Source organism: Chlorocebus sabaeus, chromosome 6 (genome assembly GCF_047675955.1).
Source record: "Chlorocebus sabaeus isolate Y175 chromosome 6, mChlSab1.0.hap1, whole genome shotgun sequence".
In the NCBI taxonomy this organism is placed as follows: domain Eukaryota; kingdom Metazoa; phylum Chordata; class Mammalia; order Primates; family Cercopithecidae; genus Chlorocebus; species Chlorocebus sabaeus.
This window is the reverse complement of record NC_132909.1, coordinates 58,140,000-58,163,489: the sequence shown is the minus strand read 5'-3', so window position 1 is coordinate 58,163,489 and position 23,490 is coordinate 58,140,000. Positions and strand designations below refer to the sequence as shown.

The 23,490-nt window shown below is 49.9% G+C and overlaps 1 protein-coding gene across 4 annotated transcripts in view; it reads left to right on the top strand.

Moving 5' to 3' along the window:
* The window catches only part of CHAF1A (chromatin assembly factor 1 subunit A), a 43,607-nt gene that overhangs the window by 7,002 nt on the left and 13,115 nt on the right, over window positions 1–23,490 (top strand). For all 4 annotated transcript variants that reach the window (XM_073017092.1, XM_037994400.2, XM_073017091.1 and 1 more), the window contains exons 4-12: window positions 8,754–8,810; window positions 13,590–13,819; window positions 14,689–14,749; window positions 15,159–15,227; window positions 19,627–19,853; window positions 20,404–20,572; window positions 20,674–20,754; window positions 21,650–21,742; window positions 23,061–23,316. In XM_073017092.1, coding sequence (XP_072873193.1) covers window positions 8,754–8,810; window positions 13,590–13,819; window positions 14,689–14,749; window positions 15,159–15,227; window positions 19,627–19,853; window positions 20,404–20,572; window positions 20,674–20,754; window positions 21,650–21,742; window positions 23,061–23,316 — 1,243 coding nt within the window. The remainder of the gene's footprint in view (window positions 1–8,753; window positions 8,811–13,589; window positions 13,820–14,688; window positions 14,750–15,158; window positions 15,228–19,626; window positions 19,854–20,403; window positions 20,573–20,673; window positions 20,755–21,649; window positions 21,743–23,060; window positions 23,317–23,490) is intronic.

The window sequence follows — 23,490 nt, the reverse complement described above, 5'->3', positions numbered from 1 at the left end:
GGCAGGAAGCATGACATGGGGAATTCTGTAGAGTCAGCACAGCCACCCATCTAAAAAACCTCACCTGGGGCCAGGCGCAGTGGCTCATGCCCGTCATCCCAGCACTTTGGGAGGCCGAGGTAGGAGGATCGCTTGAAGATCAAAACCAACCTGGACAACAAAGACACCATCTCTACAAAAAAAAAAATTATTTTTATTTTTTTGACAGAGCCACTCTATCACCCAGCCTCTGGAGTTCAGTGGCGTGATCTCTGCTCACTGCAACCTCCCCCTCCCAGGTTCAGGCAATTCTCCTGCCTCAGCCTCCCTAATAGCTGGGATTACAGGTGCGCGCTACCACACCTGGCTAATTTTTATATTTTTAGTGGAGACGGTTTCACTATCTTCGCCAGGCTAGTCTTGAATTTCTGACCTCAAGTGATCTGCCCGTCTCGGCCTCCCAAAGTGCTGGAATTACAGGCATGAGCCACTGCACCCAGCCCTGCAAAAAAAATTTTTTTTTTTTTTTTTTTGAGACGGAGTCTCGCTCTGTCGCCCAGGCTGGAGTGCAGTGGCGCAATCTCGGCTCACTGCAAGCTCCGCCTCCTGGGTTCACGCCATTCTCCTACCTCAGCCTCCCGAGTAGCTGGGACTACAGGTGCCCGCCACTGCGCCCGGCTAATTTTTTTTCTATTTTTTAGTAGAGACGGGGTTTCACCATGGTCTCGATCTCCTGACCTTGTGATCCACCCGCCTTGGCCTCCCAAAGTGCTGGGATTACAGGCGTGAGCCACCGCGCCCGGCCAAAAAATTTTTTTAATTATCCGGGCATGGTGGCACATGCCTGTAGTCCCAGCCATCTGGGAAGCCGAGGCAGGAGGATCACTTGAGCTGAGGAGTTGGAGGCTGCAGCGAGCTGTGATCACACCACTGTGCTCCAGCCTGGATGACAGAGTGAGACCCCATCTGGAACCATTTTTAAGGACCCCATAAGAGGGACTTCTGCATGGTCTGTTTCTGTTACTGTTTTTTTTATTAGCATGGTGGTGTCCTTAGGGTCTTATGAACCAAACTGATAAAATCAGTCACAAGTTCCATGCTGTGTTTAATGGTGTCTTTTTTGGTTTATATATTTTTACTTTTTATCTTAAGTACGTAGAACCAGAAGAGACGGTGCCTTTTTTTGTTTTTGGTTTTGTAGCACTTTTGTTTGTTCATGTTGACTCTTTATATGAGAGTAGATCCTGAGATGGGTCATTTAATCTCTACCTGTAAGCAGGTACAGTAGACCACCTGGACTATAAACCACCAACCTTGTTCGCTTTCGGGATTTTGAGCTCTAAGGAACCATTTCTTTTTCTTTCTTTCTTATTTTTATTTATTTATTTTTTTTTGAGACAGAGTCTTGCTCTGTCACCCAGCCTGGAGTGCAGTGGCACCATCTAAGCTCACTGCAACCTCCGCCTCCTGGGTTCAAACAATTCTGCCTCAGCCTCTCAAGTAGCTGGGATTAGAGGCACCCGCCACCAGGCTCAGGTAATTTTTGTATTTTTAGTAGAGATGGGGTTTTGCCATGATGGCCAGGCTGGTCTTGAACTCCTGACCTCAGGTGAGGGGGGAGACCTTGGCCTCCCAAAATGCTGGGATCACAGGCGTGAGCCACCACGCTTGGCTGGGACCATTTATTTTTCCGAATGACATCATTTCTTGTCTTTCACTTCAGAAGAGGCAAAAGGAAAAAATGACTTCCTCTTTAGGTTCATGAAATGTTGATTAAAAAATGGAGCAAATTTTTTTTTTGTTTGTTTGTTTGTTTTGAGACATGGTCTCACCCTGTTGCCCAGGCTGGAGTGCAGTGGCATGATGTCAGCTTACTGCAACCTCCACCTTCTGGGTTGGAGAGATTTTCCTGCCTCAGCTTCTGAGTAGCTGGGATTACAGGTGCCCACCACCATGCCTGGCTAATTTTTGTATTTTTTCGGGTAGAGAACAGGTTTCACCACGTTGGCCAGGCTGGTCTCAAACTTCTGACCTCAAGTGATCCGCTCGCCTTGGCCTCCCAAAGTACTGGGATTACAGGCATAAGCCACTGCCCCAGTCTTCTTTTTTTTGTATGTGCTGGTTTGTTATATAGGTAAACTCTTGTCATGGGGGTTTGTTGTACAGATTATTCATCACTCAGGTACTAAGCCTAGTACCCTCTTCTAAGATGCTAACTGTGCCAGACTGGGATGTACACATTTCAACTTCTACCTAAGCCACCACACAGTCTCCCAAAATCAGAGTTGAAGTCTCTCCCCATTGGCCATCCTATAGTGTACATTCGGTCACTTTAATTTCTTCCAGGCTGCTGCCGCTTTGCAGAATTTCGTCCTGTGGTGTGTTGCAGCTGTTTAGCAAGAACAGGACACATGGCCGGGCACGGTGGCTCACACCTGTAATCCCAGCACTTAGGGAGGCCGAGGTGGGTGGATCACCTGAGGTCAGAAGTTCGAGACCAGGCTGACCAACATAGAGAAACTCTGTCTCTACTAAAAATACAAAAAAGTAGCTGGGTGTGGTGGTGTGTGCCTGTAATCCCAGCTACTCTGGAGGCTGAGGCAGGAGAATCGCTTGAACCCGGGAGGCAGAGGTTGCGGTGACCTGAGATCGCACCACTGCACTCCAGTCTGGGTAACGAGCGAAACTCCGTCTCAGAAAAAAAATATAAAAAAAGAACAGGACACGGCCGGGCGCGGTGGCTCAAGCCTGTAATCCCAGCACTTTGGGAGGCCAAGACGGGCAGATCACAAGGTCAGGAGATCGAGACCATCCTGGCTAATATGGTGAAACCCCATCTCTACTAAAAAAAAAATAAAACTAGCCGGGCGAGGTGGCGGGCGCCTGTAGTCCCAGCTACTCGGGAGGCTGAGGCAGGATAATGGCGTAAACCCAGGAGGCGGAGCTTGCAGTGAGCTGAGATCCGGCCGCTGCACTCCAGCCTGGGCGACAGAGCGAGACTCCGTCTCAAAAAAAAAAAGAACAGGACACAAGCACATGTTTCCATTAAGTTTGTTTCCATGTCCACAGCCTAGTCTGCAAACTGGGAAGTCCCCTCGTTGGTCATCATGGTGACATATCCTGCCCCCTTTCTAAAACAACTGAGCACATGAACCCAGTGTGCAACATTTAGGAAACCCTGCATTTAGGATGCTAGATCTTGTTCTGAACACAGGCTCGAGGTTTTGGAATGCACTCGAAGGCATTATTATCCCAACTCTTCAGATAATTTGCAAGTGGTAAAGGCTTCAAGCTGGCCTAGAGCCTATGGCAGAAAGCGGCCACAACCACTCCCAGAGGGCCTGTCAGTCACCAAAGCTATGAGGGAAGCGATTATCAGGAGGCCTCCGCATGCCCTGATGGCAGGGCTCCCTGAGATCCCAGCTGGAAGAGACTTCACCCCCAACCCTTAAGTTATCTCTGTACCTTTGAGGAGTCCTGCATTTTTGGGTTGGTTGATTTGCTTCATACTGGGTACCTAACTCTTTTTTTTTTTTTTTTGTTAATTTATTTTAATTTTTTTTTTGAGACAAAATCTCACTCTGTTGCCCAGGCTGGAGTGCAATGGTGTGATCTCGGCTCCTGCAACCTCTGCCTCCTGGGTTCAAGTGATTCTCCTGTCTCAGCCTCCCGAGCAGCTAGGATTACAGGTGTGTGCCACCAGGCCTGGCTAATTTTTGTATTTTTAGTAAAGACGGGGTTTCACCACGTTGGTCAGGCTGGTCTCGAACTCCTGACCTCGTGATCCACCCACCTCAGCTTCCCAAAGTGCTGGGATTACAGGCATGAGGCACCGCGTCAGCCAGTTGGTACCTAACTCTTAACACCTTTCCTTGCCGTGAGGTCCGAGCCACCCACTGCCGACAACACCTGTTACTCTGGGGAATACATTGTTTTCACACTTTCCCTCCCCACCAGCAGCTCTTTCCAGATTGCAAGGGCGAGCTGGTAGGAAGCTTGCAGATTGTTTCGTGCTGCTGTGTAATCTGTGTGCTTGTCACTGGGGTCTGTTCTTGGTGGAGTTGGTACAGTGAAACCTGCATTGAGCCCCGGGGCAGTCATTGCCACTGTACTTTGTGGGCTGGCTTGCCTTCTTTTTTCCTTCTTTAAAATAAAAGAAAATAGGAGTTTGTTTCTGTACAGATCCTGCTGTCCCTTTTCAGGGAGCTTCAGGGCGTGTTTTTGTTTGTTTTGGTTTTTGTTGTTTTAGTACTGCAGGATCTGGAGAATCTCACTTTGGAAAACAATGATTTAGAAAGATCTGTCTTTAGATACTCCCGGGGTCCTTTGAATGGCTGAAGTGTTCCTTTTTAGTATTAGAGTTTTCTACCCTGTGGGAAAGAACCATTTCTGAAGTTTCTTTGCAATCAGACTTGTAATTTAGCCTTTTCTGTTAGTGATCGAGATGATTATTCCACAAATGATCATGTTGGTGCAGTTGTGTTCCTGGAATCTTTGGCTTGCCTCTCTTCTGAGATTGCTGGAACTTCTTTCCATATACTTGAACTTACATTTGTAATAAATTCTCCATGTTTAGAAGAAATAATGGTCCAGGTGTGGTGGCTCATGCCTGTAATCCCAGCACTTTGGGAAGCCGAGGTGGGAGGATCGCTTGAACCTAGGAGTTCGAAACCGGCTTGACCAACATGGTGAAACCCTGTCTGTACAAAAAATACAAAAATTAGCAGGGTGGTGGTATGCACCTGAAGTCCCAGCTCCTTGGGAGGCTGAGGTGGAAGGATCACTTGAGCCAAGGAGGCAGAGGTTGTAGTGAGTCATGATTGCACTGCGCTCCAGCCTGACCCTGTCTCAAACAGTCAGACCCTGTCTCAAAAAAACAAAAAGGAAAGAATGGAAACCTCGCAGCCCTCTGTTCTCCCAGGAGGTTGCCATTATTATCATCATCATCACTTTGTATTTTTCTGTGTCCCGCATATCCAGAGAGATCTCTAGGAAACACCCAGTATCATTTTGTTTCCTTGTGTATAACATATACTGTAAATATCTGTCTTTGTTACTCAGGGGTGTCTTAGATGTTTTTTATGTTAGGATGGAAAGATCGAACTCTCTGTTGCGTGATATCCCATAGTGTGGGTTACAGAGCTGTCTTCTCAGTTCTGTTTTTTCTGTGTTTGGCTTTCACAAAATGATTGTTCCCTTGAGCTTCCTTCTACGAGTGGCCTTGGGCTGTTAAGGAGAACTGTGCGTTCTTATTTTCCCAGCTTGCACTCTACTCGGGCTAATTTGAGGTTTTCTTTTTTCCCCCTGCCTTCGCTCCCCTGCTGTTAGGTTTTATCTGCTTATCTGGTCTGGGCTTGGAAATTAGATACTCTTTAGTATAAAGTTAAGAGTCCATAGGCTCTGAGAGGATTATCCGGGAAAGGGTGCAGGAATTTTCATGCCCGCACATAGTGAGCTCTGTCCCGACTCCTTGGGATTGTCGGGTTTTGTGTTTTGGCTTCCTTCTGGGATCCTGGATCACGTTTTTGGCAGTTGAGGGTGCTGTGTGACCCGGCTGCAGCTGGGTAGAATGTGGCAGCGTTGCATAGAATTTTGAGAGTGAGATCTATAAACACTTGGGTCAAATTTCAAGAAGATAAAGTTCCGCCAGACATCAAGGTCCGTCTGAGTGTTTGGTAAAATAAAAGAGATACTGGTTTTAAATTAAGCCGTAATTGCTCTGTTTTGGTTGTTGGGGATTATTGAGCGGGCTCTTGCCGGTCACAAGTCTATCATTCCTGGACTCACAGCAGAGGGGGGAGCATTGTAAAAGGCAGGAGATTGTGCAGCTGAGCTTCAGGTACGGGCAGGACTAAGCAACTGAGTTCCCTGCCGCCCCAAGATCACATTCCATACTATAATCTCTGAACACAAAGGGCAGCCCGGGAGAGCTGAGCCTCCCACATTCTGCAGTTAAATCCCTCGCGGGGGGGAGGGGCGGGGGGCACACAGGCTTGGCAGGCAGAATGGATGCTGGAAAGACATGCTTTTTCTGCAGCATTTGGTGAGGCTGCCTCTGGCTGGCATTTCTGTTGCCACATTCTCAGTAAAGACTGAGCACCCTGCCCAATCTCGGTGGTGAAGGAGCTCCCGCCAACATGGGCAGCCTCCTCACAACGACTTGGCCTTTCCCTAAAGAAAGGTTTAGTCCAGAAAGGACTCAGTGGGACCCAGGTGGAAAGGCTGTCTTCTTGAGTTCATTCATATGAAGCTTTTATTCTGTGAGGTCCTAGTCAGGGATTCAGCTTTCCCAGATAAAGAAATCACTGTTGGCCAGGTGGGGTGGCTCACGCCTTTAATCCTAGCATTTTGGGAGGCCGAGGCAGGCGGATCACGAGGTCAGGAGATCGAGACCATCCTGGCTAACACGGTGAAACCCCGTCTCTACTAAAAATACAAAAAAATTAGCTAGGCGTGGTGGTGGGCGCCTATAGTCCCAACTACTCAGCAGACTGAGGCAGGAGAATCGCTTGAACCCTGGAGGCAGAGCTTGCAGTGAGCCTAGATTGCACCACTGCACTCCACCCTGGGCGACAGAGTGAGACTCCGTCTCAAAAAAAAAAAAAAAAAAAAAAATCGCTTCCATAATCTTGTTGACCCATCAGACCATTGCCAGGAAAATGGGCCTTTGGTTTTTCAGTTCAACTTCAGCCTTACACTGCAAGTCTGCAATGAACCCAGAGAACTGTTTCTTCCCAGTGTTAAGCCTCTCTTCCCACTGCTCTTCACTTCTACTAGTTTGGTTTTCAGGATTCCCTGTCCCGGTGGGAGACAGTTTAGGCCAAAGTCCAGACTCCCTGTTCGTCTTCCTCCCTGGGACCATTCAGGTGGATGGTGAGTCACACCATGGGTCCTATTGGTAATTCCTAGTAGTTCATGCTCGGTTTGAAGGTAGGTGATAGAAAATATTGTGCCCTAGAATGTAGAGGTCCTAGACAACCCCAGCAAGTTTCCCTTTTGTCTTAAGCTTTCACTCCACACTCTAAAAAGCAGAGTTGGCTAGGCGTGGTGGTTCACGCCTGTAATCCTAGCACTTTGGGAGGCCGAGGTGGGTGGATCACCTGAGGTCAGGAGTTCAAGACCAGCCTGGCCAACATGGCAAAACCCCATCTCTACTAAAAATACAAAAATTAGCCAGGCATGGTGGTGCACGCCTGTAATCCCAGCTACTTGAGAGGCTGAGGAGGGAGAATTGCTTGAACCTGGAGGTGGAAGTTGCAGTGATCAGAGATCATGGCACTCACTGCACTCCAGCCTCTGCCACAGGAGTGAGACTCCATGTCAAAAATAAAATAAAAAGCAGAGTTGAGGCCGGGCGCGGTGGCTCAAGCCTGTAATCCCAGCACTTTGGGAGGCCGAGACGGGCGGATCACGAGGTCAGGAGATCGAGACCATCCTGGCTTACACAGTGAAACCCCGTCTCTACTAAAAAATACAAAAAACTAGCCGGGCGAGGTGGCGGGCGCCTGTAGTCCCAGCTACTCGGGAGGCTGAGGCAGGAGAATGGCGTAAATCCGGGAGACGGAGCTTGCAGTGAGCTGAGATCTGGCCACTGCACTCCAGCCTGGGCCACAGAGCGAGACTCCGCCTCAAAAAAAAAAAAAAAAAAAAAAGCAGAGTTGAGCTAGACAGAATGTAAATTAGTGGTACACAGGAAACCAGCCTGGAGACATGTTTTATTTGATTAATTTAGTAACCTTTTTTTTTTTGAGACAGTCTCACACTGTCACCCAGGTTGGACAGCTCAGTGCAGCCTCAGCCTCCTGGGCTCAAATGATCCTCCCACCCCAGACTCCTGAGTAGCTGGGACTACAGATGTGCACCACAACACCCAACTAATTAAAAAGTTTTTTTAGAGACGGGGTCTTGCTTTGTTGCCCAGGTTTGTCTTGAACTCCTGGACTCAAGCGATCCTCCTGCCTTGACCTCCCAAAGTGCTGGGATTACAGGCATGAGCCACTGTGCCCATCTGTGTTCATTTTTTAACACCTAAAAAAATTCACATGAAATTCCCAATATCAGCTTCTCTTGAAGAAATTGGAAGGATCAACAAACAGGGACCTATGTTCCTGTAAGAGCTCCATTCCCTTTGGACAGGCGGGTCCTCTCTCATTTGCTACAAATCCATCCTCCCTGTTGCGCAGGCCAGCTGTCCTTTTTTTTTTTTTTTTTTTTTTTTTTTTTTTTTTTTTTTTTTGACAGAGTCTCACCCTGTTGCCCAGGGAGGAGTACAGTGGTGCAATCTTGGCTCACTGCAACATCCTTCTCCTGGGTTCAAGTGATTCTTCTGCCTCGGCCTCCTGAGTAGCTGGGATTACAGGCACCCGCCACCACGCCCGTCTAATTTTTGTATTTTTAGTAGAGATGGGGTTTTGCCATGTTGGCCAGGCTGGTCTCGAACTCCTGACCTTAAGTGATCTGCCCACCTTGGCCTCCCAAAGTGCTGGGATTACATGCATGAGCCACCGTGCCCAGCCTTGTCTGTTGCCTTTATTTCTGAGCTTGCCTTGTTTTTCTTGTGCATGGCATGCTTCACTCATTTCTTTATCTGCCTCCACAGTCTCCCCTGTTATCTAGTCCCAGATACACACATGTGTGCATGCTTACTGGAGTTTGTGACCCTACTATGACATTTTGGTTCTATTGGTGGAAAAACTGATCACCTGGAAAGGTTTCTCTTTTTCTGGAAGCGATTGAAATAACCCATGTTTAAAGATAAATGTCTTCTGTTTCAGATAACTAAGAAATTCGTCAAAGGCTCTACAGAGAAGAACAAGCTCAGACTGCAAAGAGTAAGACATTTTCCCTGAAATAGAAAATTAACCTGCTGTGCTTTTTGCATTAAATAGTAAGCAAAGACCTTTGGAGTTCCTTTGGTCCAGTTTTTACATTTTCCCCAGCCTTCTCTGACCATCATTTTGATTCCTGCTTCATTTTAAGTACTCGGACTTCATGGATTGTGGATTGTGTAATTTTTTGCTTTGCTGAGTGAGTCCTAAGGTTTTGTTTGTGGCCTTTTCTAAGCTTTTATCAGTAGTACTACCACTGTCTTAATGGTTCTGCATCCCATTGTAGCTTCAAATTACCTTCCAAAAACGTAGTGCATTTCCCTGTAGTCCTGTCTCTTTTTTTTTCTTTGAGATAGTGTCTCGCTCTGTTGCCCAGGCTGGAGTACAGTGGTGTGATCTTGGCTCGCTGCAAGCTCCACCTCCCAGGTTCACGCCATTCTCCTGCCTCAGCCTCCCGAGTAGCTGGGACTACAGGCGCCGCCACCACGCCCGGCTAATTTTTTATATTTTTAGTAGAGATGGGGTTTCACCATGTTAGTCAGGATGGTCTCATCTCCTGACCTCATGATCCACCCGCCTTGACCTCCCAAAGTGCTGGGATTACAGGCGTGAGCCACCGTGCCCGGCCAGTCCTGTCTCTTTAATAGGGATTGAAGTTCCACTTATTCCTAAGTGCTGTAACATCTTAATAGCCCCTACACTCAGTGGGTGATTATCCTTTAGTGACTGCTGAGTCTCTTATTCTCTGGGGGGATCACCACATTTTCCACACAGCAATGCAGGGGGCTTTTGTTTTGTTTTGTTTTTGAGACGAAGTCTCGCTCTGTCACCAGACTGGAGTGCAGTGGCGCGATCTTGGTTCACTGCAACCTCCGCCTCCCGGGTTCAAGCAATTCTTCTGCCTCGGCCTCCTGAGTAGCTGGGACTACAGGTGCATGCTGCCATGCCCAGCTATTTTTTTTTTGTATTTTAGTAGAGATGGGGTTTCACCATGTTGCCCAGGCTGATCTGAAACTCCTGAGCTCAGGCAATCCGCCTGTCTCAGCCTCCCAAAGTGCTAGGATTACAGGCCTGAGCCACCACGCCTGGCCGCAGGGGGCTTTTTACTTATCGCTTAAAGGTTAGAGAAATTGAACGTCAGATCATACTGAAACAAACCAAAACTTCAGGGAAGGCCTCTGGGCTTTGCCTACCCAGTGCCAGCTCACCGGAGGGCCCTGGTTACCACGGGCTCTGCGTTTACTGAGGGTTTCCTGAGCTCCCTGATGTTCACTGGGCGTTTCCCGAGTTTCCTGAGGGCCGCACTGAGTTTTTGTGGGTCAGATTTGGGGTTGATTTTTATTTTAGTATTATTTTTTATTGAGACGGAGTCTGTCTCTGTTGCCTAGGCTGGAGTGCAGCGGTGCAGTCTCGGTTTGCTGCGGCCACTACCTCCCGGGTTCAAGCGATTCTCCTGCCTCAGCCTCTCGAGTAGCTGGGATTACAGGCACACACCACCACGCCTGGCTAATTTTTTTGTATTTTTAGTAGAGACAGGGTTTCGCCATATCAGGCTGGTCTCAAACTCCTGACTTCAGGTGATCCACCCACCTCGGCCTCCCAGAGTGCTGGGACTACAGGTGTGAGCCAACGTGCCTGGCCTGATTTTTATTTTTGCAGTTTATCTCATTCTTTGGAACAAGAGCTCTTTTAAGCTCATTGGAATCTCCGAGTCCCGCATACCTGGTTGGGGGTGCGGAGAAAATACCCAAGTGTGGCTGAAGACACCTGATTCACCTGCAGTTTCTAGAAGCCTTCTATTTCCTGCTTAGCAACAGGGCGGGAGACTCTTCTCCACCCAGTCTACTTGTTCAATCCAGACGGTCATCTTCCTCATGTGTCTCGTATGTCAGATGCAGTCACACAGGATGCTGGCAGGAAATGAACATCAGACATCTTCCAGGCTGTGTCTCCGTGGCTTTTGTTAAAGCTACCAGAGATGTATTGGAACACATTTAGAATATTTCCTTAGAGACAAGGGCAGATACTCCTAACCCAAACTGAAAGCTGAGCTGTCAGACTGCAGACACATAGGAAGCCCATATTGGATGACACGTGGTCCTCACGCGGTGTTAGGAGCGGGTACCTGTGGAGCTGGGCAGGTGAGCGTGGGTTTTTTTGTTTTTGTTTTTGTTTTTGTTTTTTGAGACAGAGGCTTGCTCTGCTGCCCATGCTGGAGTGCAGCGGCACGACCTCAGCTCCCTGCAACCTCCGCCTCCCAGGTTCGAGTGATTCTCCTGCCTCATTCTCCCGAGTAGCTGGGATTACAGGCGCCTGTCACCACGCCCAGATAATTTTTGTATTTTTAGTAGAGGTGGGGTTTCACCATGTTGGCCAGGCAGGTCTCGAACTCCTGACCTCAAGTGATCCGCCTGCCTCGGCCTCCCAAAGTGCTGGATTTACAGGTGGGAGCCACTGCGCCCAGCTGAGCGTGTTTAACATTGAACTTCAGATTACATAAATGATTCAGTGTCCCAGGCCACTGCCAAGTCTTTGGAATGAGGAACGTAGTGATGAAGTGTTACTCCCTTAAAGGATTTGAGGCCGGGCGCGGTGGCTCAAGCCTGTAATCCCAGCACTTTGGGAGGCCAAGACGGGTGGATCATGAGGTCAGGAGATCGAGACCATTCTGGCTAACAGGATGAAACCCCATCTCTACTAAAAAATACAAAAAACTAGCCAGGTGTGGTGGCAGGCGCCTGTAGTCCCAGCTACTTGGGAGGCTGAGGCAGGAGAATGGCGTGAACCCAGGAGGCGGAGCTTGCAGTGAGCTGAGATCTGGCCACTGCACTCCAGCCTGGGTGACAGAGTGAGACTCCGTTTCAAAAAAAAAAAAAAAGAATTTGAAATAAGGCTGAGTGCAGTGTCTCACCCCCATAATCCCAGCACTCTGGGAGACCAAGGTGGGAGGATTTCTTGAGCCCAGGAGTTTGAGACAAGCCTGGGCAACATAATGAGACCTTGTCTCTACTAAAAAGAAAAAGAATTCCTGGGCTGGTTGCAATGACTCATGCCTGTAATCCTAGCACTTTGGGAGGCTGAGGTGATCAGATTGCTTGAGCGCAGGAGTTCAAGATCAGTCTGGGCAATATAGTGAGACTCCGTCTCTACAAAAATTAGCCAGGTGTGGTGACAGGTGCTTGTGGTCCCAGCTACTCAGAAGGCTGCGGCAGGAGGATTGCTTTGAGTCCAGGACGGAGGTTGCAGTAAGCCAAGATAGCACTGCTGCACTCCCTCCAGCCTGGGCACTAGAATGACACTCTATCTCCAAATAAATGTTTTTTTGGTTGTTTTGTTTTTCAGACAGAGTCCTGCTTTTGTCACCCAGGCTGCAGTGCTGTGGTGTGATCTTGAACTGCCTTGGGGGTTTTAGCGATTCTTGTGCCTCAGACTCCTGAGTAGCTAGGACTATAGGTGTGCGCCACCACATTCAGCTAATTTTTTGTATTTTTGCTAGAGTTGAGGTTTCACCTTGTTGACCAGGCTGGTCTCAAACTCCTGGCCTCAAGCAATTTGTCTGCCTCAGCCTCCCAAAGTGCTGGGATTACAGGTGTGAGCCCCTTGCGCCCAGCATGATTGTGTTTGAAATGAATCTTACATTGAATTGCCCACAAGTACCGGGACACAGGGCTAATTCTTAACATTTTTCTCATGATGGAAGGATGCATAATGGATTATAAAAATCACTTATGTGGCTCATGCCTATAATCCTAACACTTTGGGAGGCTGAGGCAGGAGGGATTGTTTGAGGCCAGGTGTTCAATACCAGCCTGGGCAACACCGCAAAACCCCATCTCTAGGAAAAATACAAAAATAGCTGGGCATGGTGGCGTGTGCCTATAGTCCCTGCTACTCAGGAGTCTGAGGTAGGAGGATCACTTGAGCCTGGGAGGTCGAGGCTGCAGCCAGCTGTGACCGCACCACTGCACTCCACCATGGACGACAGAGTAGACTTCATCTCAAAAAAAACATCACTTCTGTGTAAGGTTGTTGACTGGAGGCTCCTCCTGGAGCTGGTCTCTGAATTCTTTCTTATTCATTTATTTTTTTTAACTGAGTCTCACTTAGTTGCCCAGGCTGGAGTGCACTGGTGTGACCTCAGCTCACTGCACCCTACGTCTCCTGGTTCAAGCGATTCTCCTGCCCCAGCCTCCTGAGTAGCTGGGACTACAGGTACCTGCCACCACGCCTGGCTAATTTTTTTTTTTTTTTTTAGACGGAGTCTCACTCTGTCACTGAGGCTGGAGTGCAGTGGCACTGTGTTGGCTCACTGCAACCTCCGTCTCCTGGGTTCAAGCAGTTCTCCTGCCTCAGACTGCCGAGTAGCTGGGATTATAGGCGCCCATAACGCCTGGCTAGTTTTTTTTTTTTAGTAGAGATGGGGTTTCACCATCTTGGTCAGGCTGGTCTTGAACTCCTGACATCAGGTAATCCACTGGCCTCAGCCTCCCAAAGTGCTGGGATTACAGGCGTGAGCCAACGCGCCCGGCCAATTTTTGTATTTTTAGTAGAGACAGGGTCTCACCATGTTCACCAGGCTGGTCTCAAACTCCTGACCTCAGGTGATCTACCCACCTCGGCCTCCCAAAGTGTTGGAATTACAGGCGTGAGCCACTGCGCCCGGTCTTGGTCCCTGAATTCTGTTCTTCCCATCCAGGCCCAGCTGTCCTGCATGCCCTGAACCGAGCTTCCTCCTGGGAGCTGGAGGGAGGGCCACCTGTCACCTGCCACACTGTCTTGTAGGATCAGGAGCGTCTGGGCAAGCAGCTCAAGTTACGCGCAGAAAGGGAAGAAAAGGAGAAGCTGAAAGAGGAGGCCAAGCGGGCCAAGGAAGAGGCCAAGAAGAAGAAGGAGGAAGAGAAGGAGCTGAAGGAAAAGGAGAGGCGTGAGAAGCGGGAGAAGGATGAGAAGGAGAAGGCGGAGAAGCAGCGGCTCAAGGAGGAGCGGCGCAAGGAGAGGCAGGAAGCCCTGGAGTGAGTGCCCTCAGAGGCCGTGTTGGGCCTGCCTCCCTGCTGCTGGATTCCGCTCCTGGCCACTCTGATGGGGCCTTTCCACTTTGCAGGCAGATAGCGGCTCCCTTCAGTTCCTTCCCATTTCTCCCGCGTGAGGTGCCCATGGGACCCCAGCGTGGGAGTGGTGGAAAGCAGCTCCCTGCTCTTTTGTGCTCCTCTACGTCCAACTCACCCTGGGCCCCTTGTCTCTGCTGACTGTCCTTCCAGTTCCCAACCAACTTAGACATTTGCATCGCAGGATTGTGGGTTTTGTCTGTGCTAATTATGCACCGGCTGGCTAAAGGTTTTTTTGTATATATTCTAGTCACAGGAAAAATTTTATTGATTCTCTTCCTTTTTTTTAATTTTGTTTTTTTTTTTTAATTTATTTTTGAGACGGAGTCTCGCTCTGTCGCCCAGGCTGGAGTGCAGTGGCGCAATCTCAGCTTACTGCAAGCTCCACCACCTCCTGGGTTCACGCCATTCTCCTGCCTCAGCCTCCCGAGTAGCTGGGACTACAGGCGCCTGCCACCACGCCTGGCTAATTTTTTTGTATTTTTAGTAGAGACAGGGTTTCACCGTGTTCGCCAGGGTGGTCTCAATCTCCTGACTTTGTGATCCACCTGCCTCGACCTCCCAAAGTGCTGGGATTACAGGCGTGAGCCACCGCGCCCGGCTCTTTTCCATTTTTATTGTGAAGACCTATGTAAAAGCCTTATAGTAAACATGAAAATAACTTATATTCATTTAATGTAAAATGAAATACTTGTCATATACTAACAGTTGAGTGCTGCGGTCCCTTCCAGAGCCAAAGCAGAGAGTTGGCTGAAATGTCATTTGCTGTCTCACAGGGCTAAACTTGAGGAAAAAAGGAAAAAGGAAGAAGAGAAACGGTTAAGAGAAGAAGAGAAGGTAGAGCGTTTCCCACAGAGCTTCCCCATCCCAGCCTGTTGGAGAGGCAGATGCCCAAAGTGGAATTCTTGCCACAGCTGACACCTAATATTCTCTTGGTTTGGGGAAACCAAATGGCACCCACAGGGAGGGGCGAGTCTGCCTAGATGCGTTCTTGTTGCTTTTTCCCAGTGCTGGCCTGTCACATGCCTACTGGCCCCACAGTCCTGGCACTTCTGCCCACAAGGCCGACTTGGACATTTTGAGATGAGCCGGCTCGGTTTTGGGTCCGTGGGTTTTGAGAGCTAAAAATCACAGTAGTGCCTTCACGCTAAAATGCTTGAGGTTCGGTTCTGGAGCCTTTGCATGTTTTGCAACATGTAGTTTCTCTTCCTCTCTTCTTTCTCATCACCATCTCTTAACATCACAGCGCATTAAAGCAGAGAAGGCCGAAATCACGAGGTTCTTCCAGAAACCAAAGACTCCACAGGCCCCCAAGGTGAGCAGCCACTTTGCTTTCGGGTTTCAGCTCTGTTCGACTTTTCCTTTCTGAAAATGAAAGGGTCTCTCCCCAGCCAGCTCCTCTCATGAGGGAGGGAGCCTCCAGTGACCTCGGGCACTTCCATTTCTAGTAAAGTCTTGAGGCTCAATATTTTGTCCTTCGCCTTGTCCCAAAGAGGTAAAAAGTGGCGTGTCTGATTAAACAGTGCTGTTTTCAGAAGTTACTTCATGAATAATTTTGTGTTAGGCGTAAGAGAAATTCACCATGTTTTTACCCGTGGGAACTTACGCTTGAGGGAGCAAGGTTAGCTGTAAAACAACAGTAGAATTCACAGAGGTTTACTTTCCCTGCCTGGCATCGGTCACCTGGCATCTCAGACCTCCTGAGCCACCATCTGTGCATGTAAACCACAGCCCTCCTTTCCTTTTACCCCATCTCCAATGTTAGGGGTTCTTCAGTGCCTTTCCCTGCTCCACTCACTGTGTTTATATACATGTGTACTTAGCCACCTCAGATTTGTGCCACGTTGCTACATTTAGATGTATTTCATTCTTTTTAATATATCCGGCCTTTATTTTTTGAGGAAGGGTCTCGCACTGTCACCCAGGCTGGCGTGTAGTGGTACAATCATAGCTCACCACAGCCTTGACCTCTCAGGCTCGGGTGATCCTGTCACCTCTGCCTTCCGAGTAGCTGGGACTATAGGCACATGCCACCACGCCTGGCTAATTTTTTATTTTTTTTTGAGATGGAGTCTCACTCTGTCGCCCAGTCTGGAGTACAGTGGTGCGATCTCAGCTCACTGCAACATCTGCCTCCTGGGTTCCAGTGATTCTTCTGCCTGAGCCTCCCAGGTAGCTGGGATTATAGGCGTATGCTATCACACCTGGCTAATTTCTGTATTTTTAGTATAGACGGGGTTTTACCATGTTGGCTAGGCTGGTCTTGAACTCCTGACCTCAGGTGATCCGACCACCTCGGCTCCCAAAGTGCTGGGATTACAGACGTGAGCCACCATGCCCGGCCTAATTTTTTAATTTTTTGTAGAGATTGGGTTTTGCTGTGTTGTCCAGGCTAGTCTCGACAACCTGACCTCAAATGATCCTCCAAGCCTCGGCCTCTCAAAGTGCTTGGATTATAGGCGTGACTCCCAGCACCTGGCCTGTCCTTTGTATCTTGAAGCATTTGACAACAATTGCATATCTTGAAGGTGCACAGTGTGACATTGTTGTACCCACACATCCTGTCGTGACAGCCAGAGATCCACATCATGTATTTTCACTGCCACATAATACTTCATAATGCAATGATATGGTTTATGGTTTCTCTCTTTTTTTACAAAAATTATTTATTTATTTATTTATTTAGAGACGGAGTCTTGCCCTGTCACCCAGGCTGGAGTGCAGTGGCACCATCTCTCGGCTCACTGCAACTTTTGTCTCCCGGGTTCAAGCAATTCTACCTTAGCCTCCCGAGTAGCTGGAATTACAGGTGCCCGCCACCACGCCTGGCTAATTTTTTGTGTTTTTAGTAGCGACGGGGTTTCACCATATTGGCCAGGCTGGTCTTGAACTCCTGACCTTAGATGATCCACCCATCTCAGCCTCCCTGATTTTATTTTTAGTAGAGACTGGGTCTCACTGTGTTGCCAGGGCTGGTCTCGACCTCCTGGGCTCAAGCAGTTCTCTCGCTTTGGTCACCCAACGTGCTAGCATCACAGGCGTGAGCCACAGAGCCTGCCACTATCTCAGCCTCTTTGCCCCTCGGTGGTGCAGTGGGGGTCCCTGCGCATGCTTCTCTGCACACATGCATTCCTCCGGGACAGCCAACTAAGCGTGAGTTTGCCTCTAGGACAAAATAGCACATTGCTAAAGTGTCATGAGCCATGGCCAGAGTGCCCACCAGACGGGAAACTTAGATGCACATTCCCGGCAATACGTGGAAATCTCCCCGTTTTCTGCTATCACTCCATGGGGATTAATTTTCTTTTAACTTTGCCAGTCTGATGGATTACAAAAAAAATTGATACTGTTTTACTTTCCATTTTTACTTGACTCTTGGTGCAGTTGAGCATCTTTTTCTGTTCGTTTGCCATTTTAGTTCTTTGACTCGCCAATTCCTTTTTTTCTTTTCTTTTTTTTTTTTTTTAACCTATTTTTCTACAGTATTTTCTTTTTTTTTTTTTTCCTGATCTGTAAGAGGTTTTTTTGTTTGTTTGTTTTTTGTTTTTTTTAAACATAGTCTGGTATTTGATCCTCTGATATTTTGTCTCAGCCTGTTACCTCTTTGTTACAGTGTCTTTCTTTTTTTTTTTTTTTTTTTTTTTTTTTGAGACGAAGTTTTACTCTTGTTGTCCTGGCTGGAGTGCAGTGGTGCGATCTCAGCTCACCACAACCTCCGCCTCCCGGGTTCAAACGATTCTCCTGCCTCACCCTCCCGAGTAGCTGGGATTACAGGCATGTGCCACCACACCCAGCTAATTTTGTTTTTTTTTTTTTTTTTTTTTTTTTGAGACGGAGTCTTGCTCTGTCGCCCGCGCTGGAGTGCAGTGACCGGATCTCAGCTCACTGCAAGCTCCGCCTCCCGGGTTCACGCCATTCTCCTGCCTCAGCCTCCCGAGTAGCGGGGACTACAGGCGCCCGCCACCTCGCCCGGCTAGTTTTTTGTGTTTTTTTTCAGTAGAGACGGGGTTTCACCGGGTTAGCCAGGATGGTCTCGATCTCCTGACCTCGTGATCCGCCCGTCTCGGCCTCCCAAAGTGCTGGGATTACAGGCTTGAGCCACCGCGCCCGGCCTAATTTTGTATTTTTAGTAGAGGCGGGGTTTCTCCATGTTGGTCAGGCTGGTCCCGAACTCCTGACCTCAGGTGATCCTCCCGCCTCTGCCTCCCAAAGTGCTGGGATTACCGGTGTGAGCCACCGCGCCCAGCTACAGTGTCTTTATTATACTGACATTTCTCCTTTTGGCCAGGTGCGGTGGCTTAGGCCTGTAATTTCAGCACCTGGGGGGGCCAAGGCGGGTAGACTGAACTCAGGAGTGACCAGCCTGGCCAACATGATGTCTCTACTAAAAATACAAAAATTAGCCTGGCATGGTGGTAGGTGTCTGTAATGCCAACTACTCATGAGGCTGAGGCCGGAGAATCACTTGAACCCAGGAGGCGGAGGTTGCAGTGAGCCGAGATTGCGCCACTGCACTCCAGGCTGTGCAGTGAAGCAAGACTCCATCTCAGAAAAAAGAAGAGGAGTTGTGATCTTTAAAAAAAAAAAAAAAAAAAAAAAGAAGTTTTTTGTTTTTTGTTTTGAGGAGTCTTGCTCTGTTGCCCAGGCTGGAGTACAGTGGTGCGATCTGGGCTCACTGCAACCTCTGCCTTCTGAATTCAAGTGACTCTCCTGCCTCAACCTCCTGAGTAGCTGGGATGACAGGTGCCCACCACCATACCCAGCTAATTTTTGTTTTGTTTTGTTTTGTTTGAGACGGAGTCTCGCTCTGTCCCCCAGGCTGGAGTGCAGTGGCGCGATCTCTGCTCACTGCAACCTCCGTCTCCCGGGTTCAAGTGATTCTCCTGCCTCGGCCTCCTGAGTAGCTGGGACTACAGGTGCATGCCACCATGCCCAGCTAATTTTTTGTATTTCAGTAGAGACCGAGTTTCGCTGTGTTGCCCGGGCTGGTCTCGAACTGAGCTCAGACAATCCACCCGCCTTGGCCTCCCAAAGTGCTAGGTTTACAGGCATGAGCCACCGCACCTGGCCTAATTTTTGTATTTTTAGTAGAAACGGGAATTGGCCGTCTTGGCCAGGCTGGTCTCGAACTCCTGACCTCATGATCCACCTGCCTCGGCCTCCCAAAGTGCTGGGATTACAGGCATGAGCCACCACGCCCAGCCTAATTTTTGTGCTTTTAGTAGAGATGGGATTTCACCATGTGCCAGGCTGGTTTCGAATTCCTGACCTCAGGTGATCTGCCCTCCTCGGCCTCCCAAAGTGGTGGGATTACAGACATGAGCCCCTGCCCCTGGCCTTTTTTTTTTTTTTTTTTTTTAAGCGAGGTTTGTTGAGATCTAATTTACATCCAATAAAATACACCCTTTTCAGGACATTTGTGTTGACAAATTAGAGGGCCAGCTAACCATAATGAAGATAATACACTATTTCCATCACTCAAAACAGCTCCCTTGTAGTCTGTCCCCCCGCCACCGGCCCTTGAGACTACCAATCTGCCCTCTGCCCTGTATCTCTGGAAACTCGCCTCTGTGGACCCACACAGTGCCTGGGCTTTTGAGTCTGCGCCTTGACCTTAGCCTGGATGAATCCCACCAGCACCCTGCTGTGTGCGTCCATGGTGCCTCCTTTCTCCCAGCGCTGGAAGATCCCATCGGGTCTCTTCTTGATTTCAGACCCTGGCCGGCTCCTGTGGGAAGTTTGCCCCCTTTGAAATTAAAGAGCACATGGTCCTGGCCCCTCGGTGTCGGACCGCCTTCCATCCAGACCTCTGCAGTCAGCTAGACCAGCTCCTCCAGCAGCAGAGCGGCGAGTTCTCCTTCTTGAAAGACCTCAAAGGCCGGCGACCCCTGAGGTCTGGACCCACCCAGGTTTCCACGCGGAATGCAGATCTTTTTAACAGGTCAGAGCCTGAGGAGGTCGGCCTTCACCCACTAGTGATGCTGGAGGGCAGCATCCTGAACCCTGAGGTCCCTGAGGTGGGAGCTCGGGGTTCTGCTGCTGCTTGCCTCCTAGTGCCCTTGAGCCCTGGACTTTGGTGCTGACTAAGGCCTGTCTCCACCTGGCCCTCCTGTGAGCCCCTGAAGTCTTCCTCTCCCTGTCTTCCTAGCTTTTCCTGGAGGAATCTTACTTCCCTGCTGGTCTCCAGTGAGGGATACCCCTCCCCTCCCCCCATCTTGCAAATTTCCTGTTTCCACAGAACCTCCCTTGGTAAAAATGCTCTGTGGCTGCACCTGGGCAGCCTTCTTCCCTCTCCCCTTCAGGCTGCACCCTCCTCCGTCTGTCCTTTCAGTCCATGTTCCTGACCTTTCTTTGGGGATAGGCAATGCTGCTTTTTAACAAATGCCCATCTTTCTAGAATTGTTAGGCCATCTTCACTGGGAGGTTCCCGAGAGGTTTGTGAGCAAGTCTGTCAGGCAGCGCAATCCTCAGCCTGGGGTTTTCCTTCTCAGTGACGTCGTGATCGTGGAGCGCGGGAAGGGCGATGGCGTTCCCGAGAGGAGGAAGTTCGGCAGGATGAAGCTCCTGCAGTTCTGTGAGAACCACCGGCCGGCCTACTGGGGTACCTGGAACAAGAAGACGGTGCTTATCCGCGCACGAGACCCCTGGGCCCAGGACACGGTGAGCCAGCCCCGGAGTGCCTCTGTCCCTGCATCTCCTCACTGTGCCCCTTTCCTCCAGCCCTGAAGGCAGCTGTGAGTCCCGTGTGTTTCTTTTCTCAGAAGCTCCTCGACTATGAGGTGGACAGTGATGAGGAGTGGGAAGAAGAGGAGCCTGGGGAGTCCCTGTCCCACAGTGAGGGGGTAAGGATGAGCCCTAGCTGTGTTCACTGACAGATGGCTTGTATTTGAGTCCCTGTCCCACAGTGACTCAAGGACACAGCCCAGCTGTGTTCACTCACTGACAGCTGGTGTTTGACCTGCTGTGCGGCCCGAAACCCGAACGTACCTCAACATCCAGACTTCCAGCTTCTCTCCCAAAATCTCATCTGGTGACACTCGCCCACATGGCTGCTGGGGGTGGGAGCCCGTCCACATCTGCACCATGGCCCCACAGCCCCCTCTCGCCTCCTGCCGGCCTGCCACGCACCATTTCCACCTGACTGCCCAGCTGCTGTGACCTAGTGGGCTTTCTGCCGACGCTCACAGTGTCTGTCAGGAGGCCATGCCGAGCAGATGTTCACAGCTTTGCATTTTTTTGTTTCTTTAAGACAGAGTCTCACTCTATCGCCCAGGCTCGAGTACAGTGACGCGATCTCAGCTCACTGCAACTTCTGCCTCCCAGGCTCAAGTGATTCTTCTGCCCCAGCCTCCAAGTAGCTGGGACTACAGGCGCCCACCACCACGCCCGGCTAATTTCTTTTTTGTATTTTTAGTAGAGACGGGGTTTCACCATGTTAGCCAGGATGGTCTCCATCTCCTGACCTCGTGATCCACCCATCTCGACCTCCCAAAAGTGCTGGGATTACGGGCGTGAGCCACTGTGCCCGGCCAAGATTTGTATTTTTAGTAGAGACGGGGTTTCACCATGTTGGCAAGGCTGGTCTGGAACTCCTGACTTCAGATGATCCACCCACCTCAGCCTCCCAGAGTGGTGGGATTAGAGGTGTGAGCCACTGCGCCTGGCCTACTTTATGTTTTTAACAAGGCACATAGTCTGCTGTTCTATCTGATGAACTTTTTTTTTTCTCCTTTTGAGGATGATGATGACGACATGGGAGAGGATGAAGATGAGGATGATGGTTTCTTTGTGCCCCATGGGTACCTGTCTGAGGACGAAGGTGTGACAGAGGTAAGGGAGTGAAGAGGGAGTCACCGGCTCAGAAAAAGCTCATTTCCGGACTGGTGCTCAGTGGCCTGACCTGGCAGGGTGACGGGGGTCCCAGCCCAGCCATACGAGATTTGGACTGCCTTCCCAGCAAGCAAGCTCACTTGTGGGAATGGCTGGGCCTGAACTTGGTATTACCTGGGAGGGTGGCAGACAGAGGAGGAGCTTGCAGGTGAGGGAGCCATAGGAGCAGACACCCTGGTGAGGGAGCGTGGCCATGGTCTGGGTTAGAAGGCTGGAAACCACCCTAGCTGACGTACAGTCAGCGTGCAGCAAGACGTGTGCATCATAAGTGTTGTGTTTGATGACTTATAACAATCAAGTGAATGTGGGTAACCACCGCCCAAAATAAAACATAGAACTTCCCTGTCTCTCCAGAAGATTCCCCACGTCTCTGCAGGTGAACCTGCCTGCCACCCCTTTCTGGATTCCGTAAGGTTGTGGAACTTTCTTTCTTTCTTTTCTTTCTTTCTTTTTCTTTTTTTTGTTTTTGAGATGGAATCTCATTCTGTTACCCAGGCTACAGTGCAATGGCCTGGTCTTGGCTCATTGCAACCTCCACCTCCCGGGTTCAAGCAATTCTACTGCCTCGGCCTCCTGAGTAACTGAGACTACAGGCGTGTGCCACCACAACTGGCTAAGTTTTGTATTTTTAGTGGAGACGGGGTTTCACCATGTTGGCCAGGCTGGTCTTGAACTCCTGACCTCAGGTGAGCCACAGCACCCAGCAGGAACTTTCTTTCAAGCAAGTTGTTTTGGGGCTCTGAAGGCCTGTCATTTGGGAAGTGGGGATTTGGTGGGAGTATTTCAGGCCTGTTGTTTGGGAAGTGGGGATTTGGTGGGACTGTCTCATGGTTGTGCTGGAGGGCTATGCATTCCTTGTGCATATCTGACCACCAAGGCCTGAACTGTCTGTCAGAGAGTGGTCTCAGGCCCTACATGTGTCTGCCAGATGCCCGGGCCATGTGGGTAGGCACCCGACCCTGTTAAACAGCTCCACGATCACACATTCACCAGAAATTCAGAGGGGTGTTAAAAGAGGCCTCATGGGTGAGCTCAGAAATATCTTGTGACTCTCCCAAAGGAAACCAGGTGTGAATTACTCCATCTGGAAGAGGGGCAGCCAGCGCATGGTGTGCTCTGCCCTGGCCCTGACACTGTGAGTGTTGTGCCCCTGTCCTTTCCTCTGGCTCCCCAGCCAGCTGAGACTGGAACCTCAAAAGGGTGCCCGGGCATAGGGGAGCACGAACCCCAAATAAACTTCTGCTTTCTAACCCACAAGGAGTGTGCCGACCCTGAGAACCATAAGGTCCGCCAGAAACTGAAGGCCAAAGAGTGGGACGAGTTCCTGGCTAAGGGGAAGCGCTTTCGCGTCCTGCAGCCCGTCAAGATCGGCTGCGTGTGGGCAGCCGACAGAGACTGCGCAGGCGACGACCTGAAGGTACTGCAGCAGTTCACAGCCTGCTTCCTGGAGACCGTGCCTGTCCAGGAGGAGCAGACGCCCAAGGCCTCCAAGCGGGAGAACAGAGACCAGCAGAGTGAGTGTGGGTGGGGCTTCAGGCAGGGCCTCCCCTTCTCAGGGGCGTGGCCGGGCCACCCACCTGTTCCTGGGCCCAGCTAATTTCAGGGCTGAGGGCAAGGGTCTCACAGGCTAGTGGGTCCATGATGCAAATGTTCTTTCCACAAATAACAGAGGCCAGCCCTCTTCCCGC